The sequence below is a fragment of the Osmia bicornis genome, chromosome 3, assembly GCF_907164935.1.
Source record: "Osmia bicornis bicornis chromosome 3, iOsmBic2.1, whole genome shotgun sequence".
In the NCBI taxonomy this organism is placed as follows: domain Eukaryota; kingdom Metazoa; phylum Arthropoda; class Insecta; order Hymenoptera; family Megachilidae; genus Osmia; species Osmia bicornis.
Genome location: NC_060218.1, coordinates 3,585,304 through 3,613,082, shown reverse-complemented (window position 1 = coordinate 3,613,082; position 27,779 = coordinate 3,585,304). Strand labels below are relative to the sequence as shown.

Genomic DNA, 27,779 nt, shown 5'->3' with positions numbered 1-27,779 from the left:
CAACCCTTAATGCTACCCCCTTTTTTTTCAGTGTATTCGTACTTTCCAACCGATGACATTTCAACGGGACACAGTATCCATTACGAAAACGTAGCAACTTTGAATCATTTCGTGGACACGGGGTTGAAGAAGATACAACAGTCCCGTTCGAAACGCTGGAGGAAGGGAAACGACCGGAAACGAGGTCTTGTCTCTACCAGACATCCCGTACCGCAAGCCTCTCAATCATACGTCTTTTCACTCTGCTTCGAATTCTTCGATACATGACATGCTCTCGTTAATTACGTTCGTGAACATATTTTTTTGTCCCTCTTACGTCATTCGAATCGTACGTCTCTCCGTGAACGGATACCGCTTTAGGGAGTTTGGCCAGATATAGAAAAAAAAAAAAGAATCTGCGTACATGTTCGCATGCCGCGAGAAGTTCGTTTTTTATCCCCCTTCGTTCTCAATCCAGGGTCGACGGTGCCTGGTCCGCAAAAGATTCGCCCCCAACAGACAATCCAATATAAAATCGAGTCGACGCAAAAAAAAAAAAAAAAAAAATATAATACCAAAATCAACGGAAACAGCGTAACGTACGCGTGCACGAGTCGTAGCACGCGTACGTAACACGTTCGAAGAGCTGATCGATCATTATTAAAAAATATAAAACACAAGTCCGCACGAGTTGAAGAGTGAAAATGCCAGATAATTAAAATAAAATTAAAAAAAAAATTTTCAAAAAAAAAAAAGATAAGAGAACAAATACACAAGTGACAATTGAACAGAAACCAAATTTAAAAAAAATAAATAAATAAAATGAAACAAACAGGTTCTCATCATCAAATAAAAAACAGAATATGAAACGCACAAGAGACTTTGATCGTTTCAATATCAACCAGTAGGTAATCTATATGAATTATTATTATTATTATTATGAATTATTAAGGGCCTGCTGTTCTAGCACTGGAAAGTGGTACCTCCGGTGGGATCTGCGGACCGTTCTTTCTTCCTCTTCTTCTTCTTGCTGCCGTATCCGTAGTTATCCCTGGCACTCCAGCCGGGGTATCGTTGCTGATGGAGATGGCGCTCCTGCCTGGCCGCCTCATAATACCGCGCCTGCTCCTCCCGGCTTAGCGAGTGCCACTGCGTGTCATACCCCCAAAATTCAGATTCACAGATTCACAGTCTCACAGTATTTATCCGTGCACCGTGTGTCCCTTTTTTTCTCACGTGTTTTTTTTTTTTTTTTAATCCGATCTTTATTCATATATTTTTTTTTTCTTAAATTCATTATCGTATTAACGGTAATACGTGTGCTTTTTTTTATTAATCTGCTCGTCTTTGCGACTCGTTTAGAGCGGATACACCACAAGAGAGAGGTGTCCTTCTCGTCACCCAACCCTTTTTTTTTTCGGTTCGACCCGACCCCAAAAAAATCCTCTCGTAACGAGATTTTTTTCCTTAGATCCCACCTACGATGCTCTCTCTCTTTCTATCTATCTAACTATCTATCTATCTATCTATTTATCTATCTTCTCTATTCGATATTCAGATATATATTTATATATATATATATACTAGCAGGTATACGGTTAGTGCTTCGACTTGATCAATATCGCGGATCAACGAAAGAAGTTAAAAAAAAAACGCATGCAATTATTATTTTTCAAGATCATCCTTGGAGACACCCTGTTCAAACGGGGTCTCTGGGGATGATAATCTTCCCTCATGGTCGCCAAGTCAACATTTTGCTTCCGAAGCAACGAGAGCGGAGCTCGTTTTCTTCATTTACCGTTTCACTGAATCAAACGACGTGATCGACGAGGTTCGATTTTCTTTGATTCTTCTGGTATACAGTTCGAAATTGAACTCGTACCTTACTTTGTACGAGATACGTTCAAGTGACAGCAACGTGTTTGAAAGAACAACCAAAGAAAACAGAAGAAAATCTTGACTTTGGCACGTGTCTGTTACTTTTACATCAGGGCTCTGCTTGTTTCGAAATTCTTGGACTATAAAATTCAAATGTCTGCTTCCTCGAGTGAAACAATTTATTCCTGAAACAATTTTTGGTACCATTAATAGCATTTGAAATCAAAAGAAATATCTGTCATCTTACTGTGTTTCCTTAGCAGACCCTGATGTAACAGCTTCTTAAACGTTAAAAAAAAGTAGTATTGAATTTAAAAAAATGTACTTATTCGCCAGCTACTCACTCGTCTTCCCAATATTTGGTTGATGGCAGCGCTCTCTTTTAAGGTACACTCCGCCACGACTTTCGCCCTCATCTCCTTCATGTACAGCATAAATGCGTTCAAAGGCTTTTTTATATGGGGTTTCTTTTTATCTGTCAAACATCATCGACGGGTATGAGAGGTGGCCTCTACAGTGAAAATCAACGGTAAACTGATCACCGAAGCCCAGATCCGTTAAACGATCCTTACCTTGATTATTCTGCTGACCCGTGTCCTGTGCTTTCGAGTTGTCCGTGGGTAACGACGTCGAGTTCTTCTGTTCTACCGATGACCTGCGGACAATAGAAACATAGAAACCATTAGTACAAAAGCTCGATCGATCGATCGAATTTCAAATATATATATATATATATATATTTCGCGGGAAAAATCGATTCAGGCCAAGTCGGTCTGTTACCGTTTGAAGTAGGACTGCTTCAAGGGTAAGTCTGCGTCATGGTTCATGGGTTGTTCGGGTTTCGTGCAGGACAGGGGATAAGCAGACGCAGAATTTTGGGAATTGCAGAGTTGCTCGGTCAGATTCGAGGTCGGCCCGTCGAAGTAAGGCTGGGGCAAGGTCAACGGGTTCCTATGGAAATTCTGTGGCAAGGGCCAGTTCATTTGTTGCCACATGCGGTGTCGCGCCTCCACCATGGCAAGCAGCTGCATGAAATTGTGCTGAGCACCGTACGGAGGCGGCGTCACGCTTCTAGGCATGTTCATGTTCGACATCTGCATCAGGCTACTCATGTAGAGTGCGGTGAGGATCTTGTGATCGGCGGTTGGTAAGCCGGCCTCTTCGGCTTTCATCGCGTCCTGGAGTATCGTCATGTTGTCGACGATCTTCGAATCGCTGTTCTCCTCGTCGATTCTGTTGATCGACGATGCTTCGCTGTTCTCCTCGATCACCGTTGGCCCGTTCTCAGTGTTGTCGTCCTTCTTTATCACCAGGTTCAGTGGCTCCAGACATTCGGGCTCCATCGCCGGTGCGGTCTGCGCTGCGACTCGTGGGTCCGTTTATACCCACCGGAACGCTCTGAACTGATCCATCGAAAGCTACACCACGCAACCAACTCTGTGTGTCTGTTCCTTCCTCTCTATTCGAGCCCTCTCGTGCTCGTATTCCCGTACACGTGAACGTTCACGAAACAGTGATCCTCGCGGTGGTTATTCAAGTAACGTTGCACCCCCGCGATGCCGTTCGATTTTTCGTTAATCCCATCCTCGTCGTCGTTCGAGCACGGTGTCATCTTGCGTATCAGGAAATCGCGAACGTAACTGTCGGTAGGGTCGGTAATCTCGTATCTTCGTTTCGTCTTGCATTCGACGCTCGCGTCCCCGTTTCCTAACATACTGTACGCCGATGAACAGTCCTCTAGAAACAGTCCTCGTTGTAAACAGCACACGTACGCGCACAACATTTACGCCACTATCGTCTGCTGTCTGGAGACAGCGGCGATCGCGTCATCCCGGAAGCGGCCAAAACACTCACTGTTCACGTCGCGTCCCGCCCGCCTGGCACGTCGCGTATCATCGTCGATCTTAATGGCTCCATATCGTCGTGGACGGCATTCAACATTCACGAGCGTCGAGCGGACGAATAGCACGGTAAAATGTCTCCAGGGGCGGCATCCTAGCGCGTTTTACGTCCAGTATCCTCCTTTTCCTCTCTCTCTCCCTTTCACGTCGGCAAGTATCCTCCTCTTCTCCACTTCTCGTTCGCTTCGTTGCCCCTCGTAATGCTTTACACCGGGCACGATATATACGTATACGTATTTTATGTCCGGACCGTTCGATGGATGTCTAGTTGTTTCGTTCGCGACCACGCGTATCGCACCATGGGCCTACGGAACGGAACCCGGTGGGTGTCTTTCGTCCACTTGCCACCCTGTATCCCACATCCAGCGTAAACGCGTCGTTCCTGGCGTCGGTGGAATCACCGAGCGGTGTTACGACGATTGATTATCCGCAAGTGCGGAAGGGGCGGCGGGGAGGAGGGCTGCACCGTGGGGCCATCATCGCGATTCATGGCTCCGCAGCAACGACACCCTACCATCCGCCGATGTATAATTCGCGCGTGGGGGGTGAAGATTGCATTCTCTCCGCTTTCGCTGCGTGATGCCTTTTTTTGGCGGGCTGCGTGGCGCTACCATCGGCTGGCTAATGTCTCGCCAGCACCAGCACTCTTCCGGTGACCACCTGGACTAGGACTTCTGATCAGCTGCTCCCTTTTCTAAGGAGAATCGAAGGGAACAGAGTAATCCGACATAGTCGATTAACTTCCTCTTCTCGTTTCCTACTCGTCGTCTCCTTTAATCTCAACATGTGAGTCAAGATCGATAACGAACGCGTCTCTTCCTCGTCGATCTCCGCAAACGATCCGTGTGTGTGTGTATGTGCACGTGTACTTGCAGATCGTCGATGGATCAAACGATGAACAGGAAACCTCTTCCTGATGTTCGCGGACTCCTCGAAGCACGTGGGTCGTCGAGCCGAAGGTCAAAATGAAATAGCAGTCGTCTCGCGTCAACTGAAGAGTACGGCAGTTGTCGTTGTCTAGGCCGCTTGTAAAAGTCTGTCGTCGGCGTCCTGACGCTTCGCCGTGCCGGCACGCGATACTCCCCTCTTCGGGAACGAGCCACGTTCAGCCAGCTGATCGGCAGCGTTCATGGCTACGCGTGCCTCGAATATAGGAAGCGCGACCATGCGGCTTTGTATACGATGCTCGGTACAGGCGATCGGCCGGGTACTAATGCAAATTAGAAATCTGTTTAAGAGGGTAATGATCAATACATAACCGGCGGCGGCGGCGGCGTTGGTGGAGGTGGAGGTGGCGACGGCAGGCGCAGACGCTGTGCGAAGAGAGTCATTCAATAAGTGTTATACGTGCCTAGTCGGCGAAGGGGGAACGAACGACATCACGAGGGGTTGAACACCCTGGGACGTGCTACCCCCTATGGTCGTCGTTGAAACTATTCGTCAAACCCCCGGATACTGCGAGACGCTTCTTTATCAACGGACGAAATTTTTCCTTTATCGATGGAAGGACAGACTTCGTTTTCCTCTGTATCCAGAAAGGAAAACGAAGAATAGCCTGTTGAATGTGTGTTTCGTCGATGGTAACGACCGATAGTCAAACATTTTCCCCACTGGTCGCAACGAGGGAGAAGTATACCTTCGGAATCATCACCCTTGCTTTCATTTCCCATAACGCGTTCATTCATCGCGTGTCCGTGCATCCAGTAAATTATCGACTGGCCCGTTCCGTTCCACGATAATGCCACTACTGGCTGCAATATTTACCAGCACGCTCGTGACCATGATCAAAGCCTGTCTATCAGCGATTCATTCCGACAGAGCGAAAATTAGGCTTGCATTATATGGAAGCCGTGTGCTGGCTTTGACACGTTCCACGTTATCTCTGATCACTGATGCTTATGTCTCTTCGTTCGTTTCTCGTTAACAAATTCATCGGAAGTTTGCCAAGCTAACTCGTCGAGGTGCGAATCGATTAAAACTCGCGTACACCGTGATTCCTCGTGGCAGGACATCTCTTCGATCACACGAAGGTAATGGTTTCGTCGTCGTCGTCGACTCTGACGGAGCGTTAGGGTAGCTCGTGAAATGGGGGTGGAGAAAAAAAAGAGACAGAGGACTTATTGAACGAGGCATGTAACACGGCTGGATTCCCTGAAAATGGTCCAGGTGTCGCCGTAATGTCGGTGAGAACGAACCTGTGATTGTGATCCAAGGTGGAATGATCCGTTTTCGGCGCCGAGGAGACCAACGCGTGGGACGCCAACGCGTGTGCGTGCGGACTCAGTCCAGGATGCGGAGGCATCAGACCAGTCGGCGAAAACCGGTACAGATCACTGGAAAAAAAGAATCCCGATAGCCTGGGTGATTGCACGTTTCAAAGAGGCAGGTGAAAGAGCTTGCCGATTCAACGTTCCAACTTCGATGGAGAAACAGCATGCAATTATCTATGATACTTCTGTATTCAATTTGTGAAATAATAAAAAATTTATGAAATAATTCTGTCAGCATAAAGTATTGTAATCCAACACGGTAACGTTGAAACGCTCGGTAATGCAATTTCATGTATAACACTAATGGGATGCAATTAGAGTACAAACATGTAACTAGAATTAGTCTGATCCGGTGACGGTAAACTTGACAAATCTGATCTCGATCACCTACTAACCTTGGTAAACTAGAACTTGTGATGGGCAAACTCGTGGGATACGGACTTCGAAAACCAGTGCTTGCCGGTGAAATGGGGTACATGCTTGGTGTATGCCTGGAAACGAAACCATTGCTTGTCAAAGAGTTTAGCCTGAAAATAATCAATTTCATACATAGAATAATTATCACAAACAATTCACGCCTACAATTTAAAAATTAAAAAAGATAGAATAATCTCAACTTTTTGAAATCTTAAAATAAAATTGAAAAAAAGAAAATATAAAATCATAAAAAACATTTCAAACGCAAATAAATTATAATAAACTGCAGTAAAAATGATAGAAAATATCAAGCTTCGTCTTCCAAATTCGATTCGCAACAAAAAATTGTTATAAAAAAAGGATCCTTTTAAAAATTACACCTCGACCTAACAAAAGTTTACGGTACTCCTCGAAGAACCTCAAAAGGAAGGACTTCTTCGAGGTCCGCGCGTGTCGTTTCCTCGCGGTGACGATCGGCGAGACGCGGGTGGTTTCGCCCTCCTAATTGAGAAGAACGGGCTTAATCATCCGTGGAAAATCTCAATTTAGGGTGGTTCGGGCAGAAAGCAAATAACAAGGAGGGAGAGGCTGAGGGAGTCGCAAGAGGGAGGGTTGGCTGGATGCGGTCGGTGTGCGTTATAGCGTTCGACGATGGCGACGATACCGGTGGACGTAGTCGATCTAATAGACCGGAACCGAGAGGATGACCAAATCGGGCAAACGGAGTTGGACGCCGTGATTTGACCGGAAAAACGAGGGCCGAATACGATTCGGTTCGCTGTTATTCCACGTTATTTCACGTCGATCTTTCGGCGTCGAATCAATTTCAATGGAGCGTACTCGAACTGCTGCTATTCGTTGGAAACGGGCAAAGATCGAATTGAAAAGGGACGGTCTTGTACGATGAATATAAAAATCGCGTTTAACCGGCCCTCGACGTTGATATGGAAAAGCTGGAATTAACGATCGTTTAAATAGCGAAAAAAATCGAACGCTTCACGTGAAAATCAGCCCCACTTAGCGTGCCGTCCAGAACGAATCTTCGTTACGATTAATTCACGAAATACGGACCGCGGAAAGTCGCGGGAAAATCCTCGATAATCCGATAAATAAATCAAAATTCTACCAACTACTAGAAATTAAAAGGATCTTGAGTCGTTCTGTACCGAAGATAGGTACTCTTGAAAAACAATTCGTTGAAATTGATTCGTTTGGAAGTAGCTTGAAGGACAAAGATGAGATTCATCTATCTAGCTTTTCGTCGACGACGTTTTCCATCGCTGAACGAGTGTACCGACTTACCAGGAAGCAGCGACTTGCGTCATTTCCGGGCTAAGCATGGGGTACGGATATTGACCCGTGGAGAAGGGATACATCGGTGCTCTCGTCAGACCTGTAACAAAAATGAAGATGCTGTTTTCGTATTCTTTTGAACAGGTTATTGAAATAATTTTTATTTCCTCGTCTTCTTTCAAAGACTTCACAAAGAACGATCATTAAATCCATCATTTTAATTATAATTATTTCCAACTTGCCCACGCGAAAATCCTTCATGACACTCTGTTAAAAAAAAAAGGAAACAACTGCAATTTGCTTGTGACATTTTTCAAAGGGGTTGACACGTCGTGCCTGTTGGCCACGTATTAGCAGATGCAGAATAAACATTATTACGGGCGAGATCAAAGAAGAGCGAATCGATTGAAGGATAGGGTGGCTATGTATTTAATATCATGGAGGTTTGCACTACAAACACGGATTGGGTGACCGGACGAATGGGCATTGATAGCGATCATCCAACGACGATCAATCCTTTGAGAAAATATTTACTATATCTTGTCAAGGTTCTCCGTCAATTTACAATACAATTGTCAACAATGAATGATCAGTTTTATCAAAAACACCCGAAAAGCAAGTTCAAAAAATGAAAAAAAAAAAGAAAAGAAAGCCTGATCCACCGTCGCTCTTATCCCGTCGATAATTATTTAAAAACCCCTTCGTCAACGATGTCAACCCTGTATCGTGGTTACACGGTTCGCAGACGTATCGAGGGCCGATGTACGAAAAAGGGGGTGCACCAGCAGTGGGAGCAGCAGCAGCTTTTACAGTAGCGGTATCTAATATAACCGGTACGTGCTGCAGAACCGGTCGCGACCCGAAGAGCCCCAGAAACGTCGACTGCCGGTTATAAGTGGGGTGCCTTTGGCGAGGCAAAGTGTAATTGGCTTCATAAGGGTCGACGAGAAGCGCCCGGAATATCGGCAAGCCTGAAACCGCTTGACGAGGCCAATACTTCTCTACCCCTTCGCCCCCTCGCACCCGACAACTTCCTCTTTCTATCGTTTCGTTACGGCGTATGGACTCTCTTTTCATTTTCCACCCCCTTCCTATCCGGTCGCTCCTTTTTGCGTATCGCGGCTTGAATATGTCCCGGAGGTACCTACTGCTTCCACCACCCCCTCTTTTTCGTGAGAGAGACCGACCCCCTTGGGCTGTGCACGAAATCGGTCAACGCGTGGTTTTCCATGATAAAGCCACTCTTCGCTACCCCCTTGGATAACGATCGTCTACCAGTGGACCGTAAAGAGATCGCCTGGGTCCTGCAGCTTCTCGATTACCAGGGACCGGACCAACGTTTGTAATCGAGACACTGCCTCCTCGCCTCTCCTTCGTGTTACCGAAGATGCGCCGTGGTGCGGTGGTAGTGGTGGTGGTTTTCAGACGAAAGCTCGTTTCAGCGTGCTGAAATTATGGCCAGTGGAGAGAGAATAGGGTTTGCGGGATTGTTTGCCGGTAGTTTACCGTCTTGAGGGAGATTCGTGGGTCGTTTGCGTTTGGTTTTAGCGAGGTAACACGTGAACCGAGCGCAGTATAACTTGGATCTTCCTGGAATAGTTTAACAGTGATGGTAGCTAATGCTAATTGGGGTAGTTTGTATTTCTAGAATCATTCGCAACCTCTGTATTTAATATCACAAAAATTCTTTAGTTTTCTCATCCCCCTCTTCCAGTTACCATCGAAAGATGATTCATTTACATTCCGTGCAAAGGGTTGCAAGTCCGGAGTAGACTTCGAGCCGGAAGAATCGTAACCCGGAATAGAAGCGAGTCGATATCGGAGAGCAGTTACCTCGTCGTACCAGAGACATCCAGGAGAAGGGTTTAGGGTTGAACGGAGGGAGGGGGTTGTGCGGTTGGAAGTCGTAGAAACGCAGGAAAGGATCGTTATCTGTCCAATATCGTGTACGAATAAGGTAAGGGACGAAGGAATTAGAGGTAGGAACCGCGGTGGGTGTAGGTGAGCAGAAGAAGGTGGATGATATAAGGGAAGGAGAGGGTGGAAATGGTGGAGGGAGGAGAGAAAGGACGGCAGAGGTGGGTTGAAAGGGGTGGCTCGTAATATCCTGACGAGTCCACGGGCTCCGTCATGTGTGCTTAATCACTTTCCAGTCGACTCGGCAGTCTGCAACCCCATTATCGGGGTCTCACCACCCGGAAAATTACTCTTTTATTCTCGAACAACTCGAGCTCCCGGTGTTCCGTATACCGCGATATTCTCTGTCTTTCCACCCTTCGTCCCGTGTCCCGCCGGTTTCCATGCTTCTGTCTTCCTTTCCTTCCCGCCGGTCGACGACTTCGATGGTTTTCGACTTTTTTTTTTTTATCACAGACATAGACAGAGAAAGACTACCTTCAACCCCCTATTCTCCTCTATTTCGCTCTATTAGAGACTATCGTTAACATTTACTCGCTCGTGGTTGCGGCCGGAAACGAGTCTTCGTGGGGAAGGAAACAGGGTTCCAGGGGATGGAATCGACAAAGGGACGACGTATGGAGATAGAGGATTATTTAGTAGATCGTGGGGATCATAAAGTTTTAACGATGTGAATATTATGGAATGTAACGCCGTTAGAATCGTCGGATCTTCCACTCGAAGTTTTAATTAGAAATTGTTATCAATGCTGAAGATGTTATTATCTAAATTTAATGTACATTTCGATTCTCTTTTCACCCCCTTAAAGCAAACGAACGCAGTCGATCGACTAATGCGCATAATAGAACATCAAACAAGGAAAGAAATGGAAGGGTGTATATCATAGCCAGCCCTGTGCATCCTCCCTGTCGTGCAGGAACCACTTGGCCTTCTTTCGCCGGTAGCTGACAATTCTTCGAGTACATAATCCTTCACGAGTAGGTTCTCCAGTTTTTCTCGCCGGTTCAAGCGGTCACTTTGACATCTTTGTCGAGCTTTTCTCGCGTATCGCGGCCTCGCGCCGACGTAAATACACTTTTCCTCTCGTTCGAGTGTTAAAATACCACTTGAACGTATCCTCCTTGTAAGCGGACCTCGAGTGCCCCTCGAGTGCTCAGGTTGAACGCAGGTCTCCTGCGAAGGTTATTCTTCCGGGAGGTTGTATCACGATGGGGGAGAAGCTGACGAAGTATATATCCTTGATATTGGTGTAAGAGGAACTCGTTAATTGTCTCATTCGTGGACTACTTATTAGATTATTATCGCAAGACTTTCTTCGTGGGGTTTACAAGAAATAAAAAATAAAAAAAAAACACTATTCTCCTATTGAAAAGTCAATCAAGTAAATTAAACTCAACGACTAAAAGTAAAAAGAGAACGAGAAACGAGTTGGACCGAGAGACAAGAGTGCCAGAAAAATGCTAGAAAAAAAGGGGGGCAGGAAGATCAGGGAAACGAAGGAACGCCTCATAATCGCAGAAGGGAAAAAGAAGAGAAAGATTGCCGACGGCAGGGGTGGCGAGAGGAGAGAAAAATTAAGCGGATCAATGGTGGAGCTCCGGCGAAACGCCGGGATAGTCGTTTCTTCTCTCTGTTCAACCCTCCATATCCTATCCCAACCCCCAACCCTCCGTCTTCCTTCTCTCTCCATCACCCTATCCTTCCCTTCCGCCTACACTTCCATGGAATCCTGAAATAAACACGCGGCGGAGATCGAAAAGTGGAGCTAATTAGAAATATATTCGTGAAAGCGAGAGAGCGACGCGGGAGGGGTTGGCTTCGTGGACTCTACGGGGCTTTCGAACACTGGAAACTCTCTCGAACGAACGACAGAGTGCAAAATAGGACCGAGAGATCGAGAGTGGTACAGGTGGAAAATAGAAAGAGAAGAAGAAGAAGAAGTAGGATGGAAAGAAGGATGAAGAGGCCGACAGGGGGGGTGTGGAGGGATTGAACGAGAGAGGTGGTGGTGCTACGTAGCACGAGAGAACGAAGTGAGTGGGTGGTGACTGAACAGCGTTGAGAACATTGAAAGAGAGACAGAGATCGCCTCTCGTTCTGAGAGCAAGAGGGAAGGAAAGAGGGTGAACTCGAGCCAGAGGGGTATGGTTGAAGGAAGGTAGAGGTACGGGGAGAGGGACAAAATGCTCGCTCGTTTGCAAGACAAAGAACCCGAGCCGCCGTACGAACTCGTAGTCGTGCATAAACGCTATCAACCCCATCTACATATTCCAGGAACTACAGGGGGATGAGAGAGGGTGGCCCGAGGCAGAAGGAGAGGATAGAAAGATAGCGCGCGCGCAAACACGTCCGGAGACTTCAGCCCGCTACCCTCTGTATCAACACAGTGACCAATCTAACTGGACCAAAAAAAAATCATAAAATCATTTATTGTAAATTATTAGAAAAGATTCGAAACGGCTGAGAGGATATCTCGAGAGGCAGACGAGGAAACGAGGGATGAATTAGAATCGTTTTCTTTCAGGGATTTTATTTCCTCTGACGACAACCACGGGAAACGTATTGTGGAGTAATGGAGCGTAATTAGCGTTATCGTCGCCGAGAAGGGGGGTGGAGCTTCTGTCGGTGTCGTTATGCGCTGGAAACGGGGGATGTTCTTTCTCTCGTTTCACCGTTCCTTTGATTCCAGGAATTTTTAAATACGATTAAAAAGCGTCGGATCAGACTTCCGATACTGTTTCCAGATAACAAAAAATTCAATATATAAATTCCTCTAACGCTTCTTTAACAATGTAATATTACAATTTGATTTAATATATAAAAAACAAGGCATCCACTTCTTAATTACCATTCGAAATAGTTACAATTTGGTGTAAGAAGATTATTTTTCCTAAAAATCTATTTTCTTGTAAATTGATAGTATTGTGGTTGTATTAGAGTGGACCCTTTAGTTGATAGCGAGGGGTTCGAAAGGGAGGGGGAGGCGGTCTCGGAGGCGGGTGCAACAAGGGTTGGAAGGAGAGAAGCTGTAGAAATAGACAGGCGGGTTGAAACCCCCTTGACCCGGCGCCAGAGGGAGGCCGCATGCCTGGCTGATTAGCCTAATGGTGAGTCCTCCTCTTATTCTCCTACTTGACGCCAGTTCGCGAGCCTCACTTCTCTCTCTCTTATCCCACCACTACTACCACTTCCGTTCGATCCCTCTTTCTCACTCTATCTCTTTCTCTTTCCCTCGTTTCCTCTTTCTTCACCATCTTTCCACCTCTCTGGGGACGCCTCGTTCTCTACAACCCCGTTTCGAGCCTCAGCATCGGCGGACCCTCGACTCGATAAGATATATTTCTTCAATTAGGACCCCGTAGGAATATCAATGTTTGCACGACTATCAACAACGAAAGGTGACTCTGTTTTTTTTTCTCAATTTGCCTCGAGAGCTAGACATTCATATTGTGGACCCTGAGATCTCCGGAAGTGGTTAAGGGAACTTTCTGTTATTTTTTATTTAACGAAATTTATAAATACGATGATTGTTCATTTAATTAAACCGTTTGTAATCGTTTAGAGTTTTTTAAGTACTCACCAGCCGCTGCAGCAGCTTTGCCTGCGTCCAACGTTCCGTAAGGTGGAATTCCCATATGAGCAGGCGGTGGTTGGGTCAGGTGGTCCCCATTGGGGCAGAAGAAAGGCAACCCGCTCGGATGCGTCCCCGCCAGGCCCATCTTGCTCGCCTGTAAATCAACCAAAAAATACGGTTAGCATAAACGAGGGAAAAACCAATATAGGTGCAGCAAGTCAAGTTTTGAAACGGTATAGCCTTCCCTGTCCACGCTACATTATCGTTATCAAGTAATTAATTAATATTGTGTTAATTAATGCATCGTTAATGCAGCTGGATAATTAGTAGACAGCCCAGGGATATGAAATAATTAATTGAAGCGCCGGAAGCGACGACAGGTGTTTTGTGCGAGGTGATTGAAATTAATATCTCTCTCGATCCTTGATTTAGCGTTCCTTACATATTCGAATTTATCTTTAGTAAAGTATATTTAGTATAAATAGTAAATGTTTCATGTTTAATTGAAAGCCGAGCGATGGAGAGTAACAAGGGCACAGAAATATACCTTTGACAAAATAAATAGCCTAACGATCCAACAAAAAAGTATCCGATTCTTTGATCGGCTCTAGAGTACCATTTCCGTTTCTCTCCCTGTTTAACATAGATATTAGCATGATATTTCCATGTCGATCCGAGGATGGTCCACGAGGAGCAAAATGCCCTCGGAGAGGAAATATAATATACAATTGAATAAACTCTCGAAGGGGGAACGGTTATCGAGGACGAGCTCGAGCATTAATTTGCAAAGACGGCGAACGCGATCCTCGAACGTTCGAGGGTTCAGTTCTCGTTCGGCTTTTCCGTCCGTCGGCTCGACGACGTATTGCCGAATTCAAGTGGGCCCTTCAGCGTCCTCGTCGCGTCCCTTCCTAGTCCCTCTTCTTCTAACGTTCGATGGAGAATTAGTTCAATCTGGCCGCGCGAATTTCGCAAGGTCGCTCCCTCTTTTCCTAAGGGGAGGTTTTCGCGTCGCGGCGGCGACGGCTGAGACGATCGATAGGCTCGAGTGGTTGTCTCTTATCAGTCGGTGCTTACCATGAGTGCGGCAGTATCGCGCATCGATCTGACGGCGAGTAATAGTCCCGGATCGAGAGGCTCCCTTTCCATCCATGTCAGCACCCTCGACAGCAGACCGACAGTTTCTTCCGCGCTCGGCTCGTCTTCTTTGTCCTCTTCCTCTTCATCCTCCTCCTGTTGCTGTTCCCCACCGTCGTAATCGGCCCACTTCTCATCCGCCTCGATCTTCACGCGGCAATGATCCTCTTCGAGTTCCAACTTCCTGACGCATCGCGCCAGATCGCTTTCCTCGTCGAGGATCCACTTGCTCAGCTCGTCGTCGTTGACCTCCAGACCCACTTCCCTAGCTACGTTCTGCAACTCGATCAGCAGGATTCTGTCCTCCTCCTCGTCGGGTGACGCGTGAATCCGCGAGGACAAGGACGGACCGATGTTACCAGACGCGTCTTCGCGATCGCGCGGCAACGTCCAACTGCGAGCGAACGTCTCCGATCTGATGCTCAACCAGGCGCGATGCAAATCGGCGAACGCCTCTTTCAGAGTAAAATTTCTCAGGTAAGCAGTTAAGGGATCGACGTCTTTCGACGTGTTAGAGAATGTACGATAAACGCTGCAGGAAGCTCGGGAAAGCAGCCCGATGGCTAGTCTAACTCTAAGTTCCCTAACGACGATCCTCATCTCCAGGCAATCTTTCGGAACCACGAATAGTCTGACCAAACCGTCGGCAGCGATACAGTCAGCTTCTGGTGGCAGGTAGTCCGCACTCTCGGCGACTAACACGGCACCATCGGGATGCATGGCCATTGCCGTCACGGCGAACTCTCGATGGAACCACCAAAGAAAGAGGTCCACTGTCAAGGATCCTCTGCCCCCACCAGCGTATATCACCGGTTGGCTCAACATGTTCACCCGTCTCAAGCAACGTGGTCGCCAGTGGCGACCGGTTACCAGCAACCGCGTCCTGTGGTGTCCCTCGTGATCAGCCGCCCCCACCACCCACACCCTCTCAGCGTCGCCAGCTGGGACGACGGTGGCGCGCCGTCGTCCTGGTAGGTCCCGCCAATCCAGGAAGGACACATGTGCGAGGTAGATTCTGCTGCGATCGTAACTCTCCAGAGCACTTCTCAAACTTTCGATTACCGACGAATGCGACACAGGTGGACAACTTTTCACGCTGCCCTGTGCCGACTGGTCGATCACTCGATCCGAGGTCGTGGAGACGGAAGAAGAGAACGGCGAAGGTGAGGATATCGTCGAGGATGTGGATGCGCAGGCTATCGCCGACGATGCCGTTACCACTGGGGTGGATGATTTTTCAGTGACAGTCTCTCTAACCCCGCGTGATCTGACAGAGCACTGTCTCTCCTGCTTGCGCCGTCTGATTCGATCCTGATCACCGATGTACCGTCTCGAATCCACAGTTCGTTTCTCCTCCACCTGTTCGTTCACCTTCGTAAACTTCTCCTGAGAGACGATCGAGTTGGGTGAGCTGGAACGTACCGGCGACGAGGTGGTCGACGGAGGGGACGTCGATCGACGAGACAACGCGTCGGTGGAGGAGGAGAACGCGGGTGAGGACAACGACGACGTGGATGAGACCGCAGCATCTCCGTGGTGGTTAGTATCGTCGGGGCGATCCTCGACGAGTTGATAGTGGCAGCGTTGTCTGGTCGGCCATGGTTGCATCAGGGTGCTGTTTTCACGGGGCTCGAGGCTACTCTCCAGGGGTTGGCGCATGCGCGTCGCCCACGACGATCGACCCTCGCACGCTGCCACCGCAGACTTACTCGTCCTGGTCTTGGTGTTGTTCGTCGTCGTTGTCGTGGTCGTGGTAGCCGTGGCCGTGGTTCTGCCAGTTGTCTCCGATGCGAAGGTGTTGTTCTCGTCGATGACCGTCGTCTCCTCGTCGTCGTCGACGCGCGTGGCCTGGTTCGAGGTCGGTCGCTGATGATGATGGCGCACAGGTCGACCTTTCGCAGCCGCTTTGTTCAGGCGCGTGCACTTGCTGCCACGAGGCGACATCGTCCAGCGTCGACGGTCGCGTTTCCGCGATCGAGAAATCTTCTGGTTAGCCAGAGGCTGCGAATCCCACGGATTCGGCGACCGTTGGCGCGCGCGCGACCGTTCATCCACGGCGTGCCGGCTTCGCCTACCGAGCGATGACTGAGCGAACGGCCGCGACGCAGCCGTCAAAGGCCGGAGCGGGAACTAGAAGGCTTTGATGTACCGCCGCCCCGGCGCGCACAAAGCGAAAGCGGCCCCGGCTCGTTGGTTGGCATGCCACGGGGGCGGAGGCGGCGGGCGGCTGGCGGATAGAGCGAGAGAACGAGAATACGGGCGGGCGGGCGCCCTCGTAACGGAAAGAGACAGACAGAGAGAGCTGGAGAAGACACGAGCAACGACGACAGGGCGACGAAGAGTAGGAGCGTTCCGTGAGCGGAACGAAGACGGTATCTCTAGCGTCGAATGTACAGTCACCTCGTTCGAGGACGGTCCACGCGTGACCCTTCTCCGTTACTTAGGTATGTGCACGGGGAGCAGCTTGTTTGGGACTGGCTGCGTGACTGGCATTGACAGTAGCTTGAGGTAGGAAGCTTTGATTCAAAGAACAGTGAATCAAGAGATTAAGGTGAATCGATGACCTATTTCGAAAGTGCTTCGGGATGCGCCTTCGGTTCAGCTACGATACCATTGAAAGTAACAATCGCCAAGTACATATTTATTTCATGATTTTCTAATCCCAGTTACCTGGCGTTATCACGTGTTCTTTTATCTCAGTTTCGTATCAAACAAGTAATTCCTCACATTTTAACGATCACCGCCAGTCACGAACCTGACTGTAACTCGTGAAAGCATACACGAGGGGTTGAGCGCACCTGTCTCCGTCTCGCAGAACGCAGTTACCGGAATAAACGTTCCCCTTGGTAAGGGAGTGATCGAGCGAGGCACGTTTATCGGTGCTCCAATTTGCACGAGGTAGAGAGAGACAGGTTTTTTTTCGCAACTGGAGCGAAAGATCAGCGCTCCGAGCATCGATGTTTCCTCGAATATATTTCACAGACGTTTACAGGGGATGGAAGAAACGAGCGATCAGAGACGCTTTGGGGATCGAACGAGCTCCACGCTCGACTAAATCGAAGCACCGCAATCCATTTGGCGAATTTCACCGAGGACTGTACGCGAAAACGAAGAACACGAGGTTCTTCATCGCGTGTAACAACGTTATTAGACTCGTTGGCTCCGATCTCTAACATTCCAGCGTTTGATTATCGAGCAGAAAAAAAGAAAAAATGCCGAAGAGCTGACCTCTTTGGTATCTATTCACTTTGGTGGAACGATTAATTGAAATCGACGGTGATAACGTCGCATTGAATGTTGCCTTTGCGCGAACTTCGATGATGCTCCGCGTTTCCATTAAGCTCGAGTGTCTCTCTATTCGGTCCGCGTTTTTGTTGTCCATCGGTAATGGCCTGATGTTAAATGTTAAACGCGGTAATTCAACTCCATCGATGAATCGAACGTTCCAGAGGAATTATATCGGTTATAAATTTTTTTCAAACGAATCCTCTTATGCAATACTTATCGTTTGCTCTAAGCAGACCCTGAAGCATTCACACGTGTCCTCGTCTCATCGTTTATATTGCTTTTTGATTACGCGTTGCAATCAACGTAATTCTTACATAATTCGAGAATTTCCCTTTTGATACAAAGGAACCATCTTGGAGCACGCGTCCGAAGGATTGCCGGAAGCCCTCGAAAGGGTTCAATCGAACGGATTAATTAGGAGAGGGCCGAAAAAGGTGGACTCGTTTAGCGGGACGGCTGGGACGGCTGGGACGGCGAGGCGGGGGCGGCTTAATATTGCAAATCGGATTTAGCCTTGGGCGCTGGCCGCGCATGATTATCGGCGTGTCGGCATTTCATAAACGCGTCCACATCAAACGCAGCTGGTCGGTCGATCGCGATAATATTTGTCACGTAGTTGCGGTGCGCGGCAGCAGGCGCGGATACAGGCTAATCGATCGGCCTCTGTACCCGGCTGCTGTATGCGTGATTACTTTCCGGTGCGCGTTCGTTGTCTCCTCCACGTCCGGAATTCGAGGTACGCTGTTACCGCCAGCCAACGCCACGATCCGACCTAAAGGCCCATTCACATACAACCTTCAAGTAACAACGCGTGTACGGTAGAATATAGTACGCTTCGGAAAATCATTGACTTTCGTCATTTTACCTTAATAAGTTTTTATTTATGTACGTAGAAAAATTATTAATTTTTTTGTTTTAATTATTATATTATAGAGTAGACGAAAATGAAGTAAAATATAACGAGGTAAAAATTGAAACGTCAAAATCAGGAATATAGGACACCGGATATCAAAATGTTAACCCTTTCTCTAACGAACACCCTGGAAATACTGTACGCATGATTTCACCCTCGCGAACACAAGGTTATCAGTGCAGGAGGACAGCGTTATTAATTTCACTCTTGTCGATACTCGCTTGTCACGATATGGCGGTTTAGGAAAAGGGCGTGTACAGATACGCGATTACCGTCTTTAAAACAGTTTCATTCGGGTCACTGGCGGTACATGGAAAAGCTCTCTGTATCGGGCCTATAACCGCGCGGATTGACGGTGTTCCGGTACAGATAACCCAATTAAAAGTTACACGAACCGCAATGCTGCATACATCGTGGCACGGCGAAGAAAATCTGTGTATAACACGTACACGTACGCGGCACCTTTCCCGTTCGCCACTTTCCCCGACTTAAAACCGTTGATCAGAAAACGGGTACGGCCAGTTTCCTTCTCAGGGTGTGGGCAGTGTCGCGCCACAGGGGCACCAGCTGCATTTTTTTCTTCCACGCCTCTTTTTCCTTTTAACGATGAAATATAACTACGATTTCGTGTTCGCTCGATTGCGTACGACTATCAAAAATTATTTTATGTAATTTTCTTATAACGTTGCAGCGTAGCCATGCATATCCGTGTACAAAGGATTCTCAAATGAAGCAAGCATCAGAGCTGTTAATAACTCAATCACGCCGCGTTCAATCGAACGAATCAAAAGCGTCAAACGATTTCCGTGGGAGAGCCATTCGCTGACGAATGTCGTACCACGCACGGTCTAGATCTACTGTGTTGAACAAAGTGGTTTCAAACGTGCTGCTTAAGCGTTAAGTACCATCCACACACCATTTGTTCGTTCCAAGACGTTTATATCAATCACTAGGATAATCGATATTTTTAATTTAACATAAATGAAATGTTTAAAATATCTCCTCGCGATACGTCAATCCCTGAAGAATTTAAATTTCCTGCGATACAAGCTTCAAAATGAAAGGAGGGTGAGCACACCCTCTCTGGTGACGCGTTGCACCTTCAACCCCGGTGTAGCCGAGCGAATCGAATTTTCACGTGCGTGTCAACTGCAGAAGAAAAGAGAAAGGGAGGAGAGGGCTTTTTCTCCGCGCCAACCTGCAAACCCGAAACGCGACAACCCTCTTAACGTTGCCGAGCAGTCTCTCTTACGATGTTACGCGGCTGCTTCAACGCCGATGGAAGGGTGGCACGGTTGCTCCGCCGTCGCTTTTTCTATCTGAAAATAGGGTGAATCGAATTGACGCCACGTAAGAGGCTGAACGACGTTCAGATTCGATCTTCCGGTTGGAGGAGTCGCGTGTAGCCGTTCGCGAGGCTCCTTACGAAAGGGAAACATCGTCTTTTCCTCGAAGGGGGTTAAATCGATGGTAAACCCTCGTTTGGTAGACTGGCAAGATGGTAAAAAAGCTGAAGAAGATGGGGCTTTTATCTTGTGAAATGACTGTTACATTTGTATCTTTCATTTAAGGGTCGTTTCTTGACTTTTGAAATGAGAAATCGAAATTGAAATTAAATAAATGAAAGAATATTTTCTTCCATTCCTATAAAATATTTCCTGACAGATACTTCACATGGCGTGCAAACACTTCCGCCACGTTTCCAACTCACGCATTCGCCGCACGAGTTAACAATCCCAATTTGCCCTTTCGACTTTCCTTCCCCGATTACCTGCAACCCCCGGAACCACCCCTCCCTCTTACATCTCCGAACTGCGCATCGTCGTTTCAACGACGAGGGAAGCGGATCGACCACGTTGAAATTCTCACGTTCACCCCCCGCGGGCGGTAACCACCCACGCAAGCGAGTAGGTGGATGCTCGCGCGCGCGCCTCCTCGATCGATAATATTTTCTCAATACAGCGCGAACACGTCACCGGGAAGCAACGATAACAACGTCTTCTAGCCATTGGTCGCTAGTCACAGACGATCTCACCCTATGCGATCGACAGGGTTGAAACACAAATTGGTTCATCTATAAGTGATCGTCCCTAGCATTTCTTTCCTTTTCATATACACAGACTGATGAATTTTATTTAAATCCGACATTTCTTATTTTATTTTCCTATCAAGAATTTTCGTACCGTTATCTACACGACACCCTGTATAATAGCGACTGTATACAAATTACTCGAGATACGTTAATCCGGTTGGCTTCCAGAGGAGCTCTGACATCCTCCTCCAACCTCCCCTATTCCTTTTCCACCCCCACACGCATGATCATAACCAAGTCGTATCGTGTTTCTTCCGTTCTTTTCTCACCTGTTCCCTGAAACGAGGCTAGTAGAAGAACGGAGAAGAAGAAGACGAGGAAGAAGAAGCGGGCGAGGGGTTGGACCAAGCAGTCGGAGCTGCTTTCAGGGTGGTCGAGGAGAGAAGGGTGGAAGAGGAACAGGCTGCTCTCGGAGTCGTAGAACGAGGAGAAACTGTTGGAGAAAGGGACGAGAGAGGGGGTCGCCGTGAATGGAGCTGCAGAGCACGGAGGAGGCGGAGGCCAACCCCAAGCTGGGGTTGCCGGGGCAACGCGGGAGGCGTAGGCACTCTGGGGGTAGAGAGGAAGGGTTCTCTCCCTCGTTCGTTCGGTCGACCAGGGCCATGCCACGAGGGTTGAAGAGGAGAGGGTTCCTGCCGAGCGGAGCATGTTCGAAGGGGGTGGTTGTGCCGTTTGGTGGGGGCGGTTGGAATCGTACGGAGGGGTGGAAAGACTGTTCCACGACGAACGACCACGTTCAGGAAACACGATCGGCGGACGTTGTTGCTGTTGTTGTACTTTAAACTGTGCCTTCTACTACTTGTTTGTCCGACCAGTTACTCGCGTGTGTATCTTTCACCCCTATATGCTTTCGGGTATTTATCTCTCGATGGTTATATTTGCGAGAACGATGCGCAACGGGATTCCTTATTCAAACCCTTCTACTATTCGGATCGATTTCTCGCCCTCTTTCGTTCACGAGCTTTCACTTCTCTGTGGAGTTCAAATAATTGAGGAGTTGAAACAGTAAACGACGTAAGGTTCCACGAATGAAGATTTTTAATCTATAAAATCCACTGTCATATCGAATAAACACTTCAATTTTTTTTAAGGTCAACAGTTATCCAGAAAGAGTATCATTGAAAGATCGTTCGAAAAATATTATAATTTCATATTTCTGTTTGAATAATTAATAAGTTCTTTGGGTTCAATATTGTCCGTGAATAGCTGGAAATGCATTTTTTGTTACGAAATTTCGGGGTTAAAAATTGGAACGATGAAATTACAGTTTTAAAAACCGTGACGACCGCAAATATTGAACGAGATTGCATTTTTTCTCGCCCGAAATTACTGGTGTTCCGGGGCCGCGTCGAAAAACACAACAATTATTTAACGCTAAATTCGCTCGGGTCTGGGAGCTTTTTCAATTAAACACACGCCACGCGTTGCGTGACCCTTTAATAAATTCGGGAAAAATGCAGTGCCGCTCTCTAAATTCGGAAAAATAAATCATTACCGGCGTCACGCTTCGAAATTCGTTCCCTCACATTCCGCCACAACCCCTCGTCCACCCTTCCCCACCTGTGTTTCATCTCCTCACACCCTCTGTGATTCGTGGCTGAAACGAAAAAGCTTCCCGTTTGGAGGATTTTGTAAAAACAACACAGCGGACGCGCGCGTTTCCCGCAGTGATTTCCCTTCGAATATCGATTCCAGCGACGGCTCCAAAATAAAGGGAAGAGTAAAAAAAAAAATATCTTGAAAAAGGGATAGCAATTTTTTGGTTACAACCGGGAAAAACCAGTTGCCCAAAAGATTAATCGTACGTCCACGTGTGAGGCATCCTCGTTCATCGAGTATCCTGTACAACAATCCTTATGATTTTCATGTAAATATTTAATCTATGATTTTTTAAATCAAAAATTTGAAACATATCCTTATTTAATATAAAAGGAAATTTTTCAAGAGATCAACACCTGGATGGCTACACATTTTCTGAAGTCTTTAAACCTCCTCCATTTTATTCGTTTAGAAAAGAAGATTAAAGTGAAATTAAAGTATTCGAGAGCAACGATGCTGTTCCCATCCTGTACTTTGGATACACCTACCTTGGGAAATAATTGAGCGTGCACATTTAAGCCGAGCATACAACGTATATGGCCGACACTGCATACCTGATTTTCACGTTTTTCTTTTTCTCTTTTTTCCAAGTCGACGACTATCCGGACACGGTTCTCGCGTACACAGCTTCCTAGTTACGACCCACATATTTACCAACCTACCTGACTCTACATGGTTCGTCCATGTACGCCCACCCACGCACCCCTTTTACTTCTATATGAATCTAGCCGTCCATCTTTACATTCTTCCGGCAATTTTACCTCGCTTTGTCGACGAGCAATCGAATAATCTTGTCTCTTATAATTGTATAAAAATCGCGTTCCACTAAATTGTTCGAGGCTCCGATCGTCCCTGTGCCCCATTTTCGATCATCTTTCACACTTTTCCAAATTTACATTCTCAACGTCAAAACAATACTTCTCTATTCAGCAAATATTTTTTATATTCAACACTGTTTCTTACTTCAACAGCACGTTTTGTCCCGTCGAATGTTCAGGCTCGTTTCATCGAGCATCACAATAGCCACAGGCGAGAGCCATCACCTCGAGCATCCTCGTTTCCGGTATCGAACGTTCTCGCATCTCGGATCAGCGTACTCTCACGTTACACGAATTACCATTTCGGTACCACCGATCCTTCGACGATTCTTTTCCAAGTCGGGTTGCATCGTTTCCTCTCGCATCGTCCGCATTCGATTGGATTGGATTACTATGCATCGGTAATTCTAGAGGTTTGCAAACGCGTTACTCCTCACCTCGCGCTATGTGTTAATGGTCGATGGACCATGGGAGACGACTGCACATCTCGCGACGTTCCATCGAATGAAATATTCTAATTTTATGTAGACGAAGATTGAATTGTCAAAGTTTCAAAAATCACTTTATAACCATTTTCTGGGAGAAAGGAGAAATTGCACGGTTATCGACCTCTTCGAGCTTCAATTATAGCAAAATTTTCTATGAACCTCTTTCCCTCCCTTATTTCTTCTCCCTCGAGCACGAAGCGGAGGTTTGATTTTCGGTATCGAGCAAAGCGCCTGCTTTCAACTCATTTTCCATGGCTGCTTTAAATTATCGACTGCACGCGTTCATTAACGAGCGACGCGCATCGCCATCAAAACGTTTACCATCCCGACCGTGTACCTTTTCGCGCGTTTCTTTGTTCGCGGGGGAGCAACTGGTCGAACGACAAATTGCTTCGTGTACACGCACACGTGCGCGCACGATAAAGAGCCGTGGAGAAATTTTGATAATTTCGTCGCAACGGAGGCGAAGCAAGCGCGCCGAGCAATTAAGCTAGACACCGAAATCATCCAGTCGAGATCTCGCGGAGAATGCGAGCCGGAAGCTAGCACGATAATTAACCTGCCGCTGCGTTTATGCAGAGGACGCGTACGGATGCGGCTGTGCGAAGTGTTTGCGCGTATCTTGAGGGGAGAAAAACTGATTTCGAGACGCGTTCCTAATTATTCCCGGGCACGTAAACGCTGTGAAAATTTCGTCGCTGTGATTTTGATTGCATTATTTGAAAATTTCAAATCAAAGAAATACTTTTTCATACACTGGAGAAATAAGTATCTAAAGAAATGAGGCTGAAAATGAATTAAAAATATTTTCTTTAAAGAGTAATCGCGACGATTTCCTCGTAATTTCGAGCGGAAAGCGCGACGATAATTATCCGAATCGCCTTGAACGTGGAAAATCGTCGCGCCTTCATCGTTTCAAATAGTATTCCCGTTTATTCAACGCGTTGTTGTTCCACACACTCTCTCTCTCTCTTTTATTTTTTGCTTTTTTCGATATAACCACCGACGCAAAGCCTGTTTTCGTTCGCCTCGAATTAAACAACCGAGCTGCCGTTCGCGCGTTTACCATTATTCCGTCACGAGCGGCCGACGATTTAACCGCATTTTTCTCGCCGGCTATATATGTGTATTTAAAAAAAAAAAGAGAGAACGCTGTTCTATACGGTGATTACGAATGATGTGGATATTCGTTAGTTCCCAGCCACGAAACACGACTGCGTGGCTCTCCGGCGGAAACGCATTTACACCATCGACAGCGCGAGGGTGGAAAACGCGTAATCATTATACCGACGGTGGAGCAACGAATAATCTCGTTTCCGAAGTTACCGCTTTAAAATCGCGATTCGCAATTTCACCACCAAAGTCTGTAACAATTTGTAAATCCTCGAATAGATAAAAAAGAAAAAATGTATCGATAAATTGATGGATTAGAAAAGATTCCTAATCGAACAACGATCAGTAATGATTCTAGATTTATGCAATTTCTGTTTAGTATGCACTTCGAAATAAATCGCACATTGTTCCATTAATAATGATTGATGGCAGGAATCCACGCGATAATCTGTAAATCATATCTGAAAGACAAATGATACTTCGTGACTTTAACACGCTAATTCATCACCGTAATTGTTGCGCATTAAAATCGAATTAAGCGAATGGTTCGAGTAAAGAAAACTTTCGTCCATCAAATATAATTATTCGTCGATATTTTTAATCTGAAGTATCTCGACAGTTCAATAACGGCCGGTGAGAGCAACAGGCGATGTTTTTGCATCGAGACACGCGGAGTAAAATGTAACTGTAGAGGGGTTGGAAAGGGTCAGGTAAGAAACCACGTACTCCTTTGAGTTTAATAGAATGCTAATTGGTTCGAGCGGCGTTTCACCTGACCGCGTGCAGAGGGAAACGCGTGTGTGGCGACCACACACACGCGGAAGTGGTCAGCCTTATCTATTGTGGCAGTGTCGTGAATGCTGGACGCTAATAACGCTGGTAATGCACTGCAGTTAATTAATCGCTGGCATGTGAAACTGTTGAAGTTTTTACGTCGATTGAAAAACTCCCTTCTCGTCGGAATGTTATTTAAATTTTTCTGGACAATGGGAATTATCGAATCTTCTCAAAAATAAAATTTCCAAGAAAAAAACAAAACAACCCCCTCGAGAAACTATCCAATAAACTCCGGGTCAGATTCTCGAAAACCCATAAGATTCCTCGTCGAATATCTTGGAGAGTACGGCAGGAAGGAAAGCATGATCGAAAATAGAGAAAGGGGGTAGGTAAGACGGGAAGGAAGAAGAAGGAGGAGTGGTCGAGAGGAAGGAGCGAAGAGAAAGCGAGAGAGGGTGGAAGGCATGCAGCGTTAGACGGGGTGGTTGTGGACGGGGGTGGCCGAGAGAGAGCTGCGAGCCAGAGGGGTTATCGATGGTGGCGGATAGTACGTCAGAGCCGGAGGCCGGCTGCGGGGGTCGACGCCGGGGATTCAAGTGGAAGCTGCGGCCAATCCGAAGGAATCGTCGCCATGGCTACCGGCGCCTGCGTCCACCGACTCGCATGCAGACGTTTCGCACAAACCTACCTGCCGCCCTTACACCCACACGCGTCCACCCTCTCCTCTATTTAAATATATCCCCGCGTGTACGCGTTTAGATTTCTCTGTCTCTGTGCACCTATGGAATGTGCAAATACCTCTAAACACGCACACAGGGAGAGAACACCTCCTGTATCTTGGCCTCCTTCGACTGTACGCGCCCATATAGACGGCCACTTATGTATCCCCTATGTACACGACACACTTGCGTTTGTCCAAAGAGGAGGGATGGGGTGGCCAAGTGTGTACGTGCGGGCTCGAAGATAGGCGTTAATACGATTTATCTTTGTCTCTTTATATCCTCATCGTTCTTCATCCATTCCTTTTCATCGTTCCATTGCCGTCTTTCTTTCGTGCTCCCTCTTTCTTCAACCCTGCTTCATACACACGGTGTATGTCTTTGTTCTCCGCGTCGTCAAAGGGGTAGCTACCGGTTGGAAACTCTTTCCCTCTCATTCTTCTCGTCTCCTCTTTGTCCCGTCTTTTAACCCAGTTTTTATCACGACCGTCATAGCCGGGAAACAAAATTGCTGTTGGCGTGAGAATTTAGGCGAAAGGGTGGCACACAGAAGAGACGCCGCGGAGGAATAGAAAGAGAAGAGGTATAAAAGTCATTTTTCCAGACACCCGGTGCATAAAGCTGCGTAAATAAAGTTATCGTCTTGGTCTTGTTTGCACGCCACTTAGGACCGCGAAGTTTCTCTCTCTTTGACGTGCTTTGAAGCCGAGCAGAGCGGACCCGCCACCCCTCTTCTCTCTTCCTTTCCGGCGATGCTTTCCAGATTTATTCAACTTTTATGCCCCGATCCACCTACTCTCCCCTCTCTACCTGCCAATCCTATCCGACCCCCAAGTTTTCCCGCCAAGATTATCTCTACCCTCTTTGCTCTTCTCTTTTTCTTCCCTCTGTTTCAGGCTGAACGAAGAAAAGAAGAAAAAAAAGAAAAACAGAAAAGGATTGCGCTACCCCTCTCCAGCGTTACGGGGTTTAATCGACGATCTCTGGATCCGTTCGAGAGATAGAAGGTTCTCTGTGAATCTTCTTTTCCTCGGCGACTGCATCAGTGGCTGTTCGACGAACCGTGCCACCCAGGAAGTATCGTGGAACTTCGTTCAACCCACTTTCCCCGCAGTCACGTTTATAACTGTGACAAACTTAAAACTGAACGAGCTACAAACAGCTAGCTGTTGCTTCACGCCACTACACACTTCATTTTCATCCTCTACCGCTTCACCAGCCTCTCTTCCTTTGTACTTTGAACACGAAGTAGAAGAGGAAGCTATTCAGGGGCAAAGTAGTAGGACGAGTGGGCCAAAATTGCGACTGTAACTCTGAAAGCTGGCCGATTAGGGGAGCACCAGGTATTTCGATCGCTTGTTTTGCTACCAGCTGCGCTTTTTTCTTTCTACTCCACATTATATTGGTTAATGACTTGGGTCTTTCGACCGATGGTCGTGTGAAAAGAAACTATTAAAATGGAGTTGAAAACAGTTTGAGACGATCAAACTAAGAACGAAATATTTTTATTTATTGCAACTTGGTGAGCAACATTAGCTAACGCAGGGTGTACTTTTCGGGAAGTCTACGCCACTGGGAAACCATTATATAATCTTTGCGTTTAGGG

At 47.0% G+C, this 27,779-nt stretch overlaps 1 protein-coding gene across 2 annotated transcripts in view; it reads right to left on the bottom strand.

Moving 5' to 3' along the window:
* The window catches only part of LOC114877554 (protein pangolin, isoforms A/H/I/S), a 166,751-nt gene that overhangs the window by 12,521 nt on the left and 126,451 nt on the right, over positions 1 to 27,779 (bottom strand). Inside the window, exons 1-8 of one of the 2 annotated variants that reach the window (XM_029190258.2) lie at positions 14,307 to 16,383; positions 13,236 to 13,383; positions 7,748 to 7,838; positions 6,424 to 6,519; positions 5,954 to 6,091; positions 2,430 to 2,512; positions 2,202 to 2,332; positions 963 to 1,128 (exon numbers count right to left, since the gene is read on the bottom strand). In XM_029190258.2, coding sequence (XP_029046091.2) covers positions 963 to 1,128; positions 2,202 to 2,332; positions 2,430 to 2,512; positions 5,954 to 6,091; positions 6,424 to 6,519; positions 7,748 to 7,838; positions 13,236 to 13,383; positions 14,307 to 16,310 — 2,857 coding nt within the window. In that variant the 5' untranslated portion in view covers positions 16,311 to 16,383. Of the gene's footprint in view, positions 1 to 962; positions 1,129 to 2,201; positions 2,333 to 2,429; positions 2,513 to 5,953; positions 6,092 to 6,423; positions 6,556 to 7,747; positions 7,839 to 13,235; positions 13,384 to 14,306; positions 16,384 to 27,779 lie in introns of those variants that run through there. The other variant, XM_029190277.2, reaches the window with a different exon arrangement.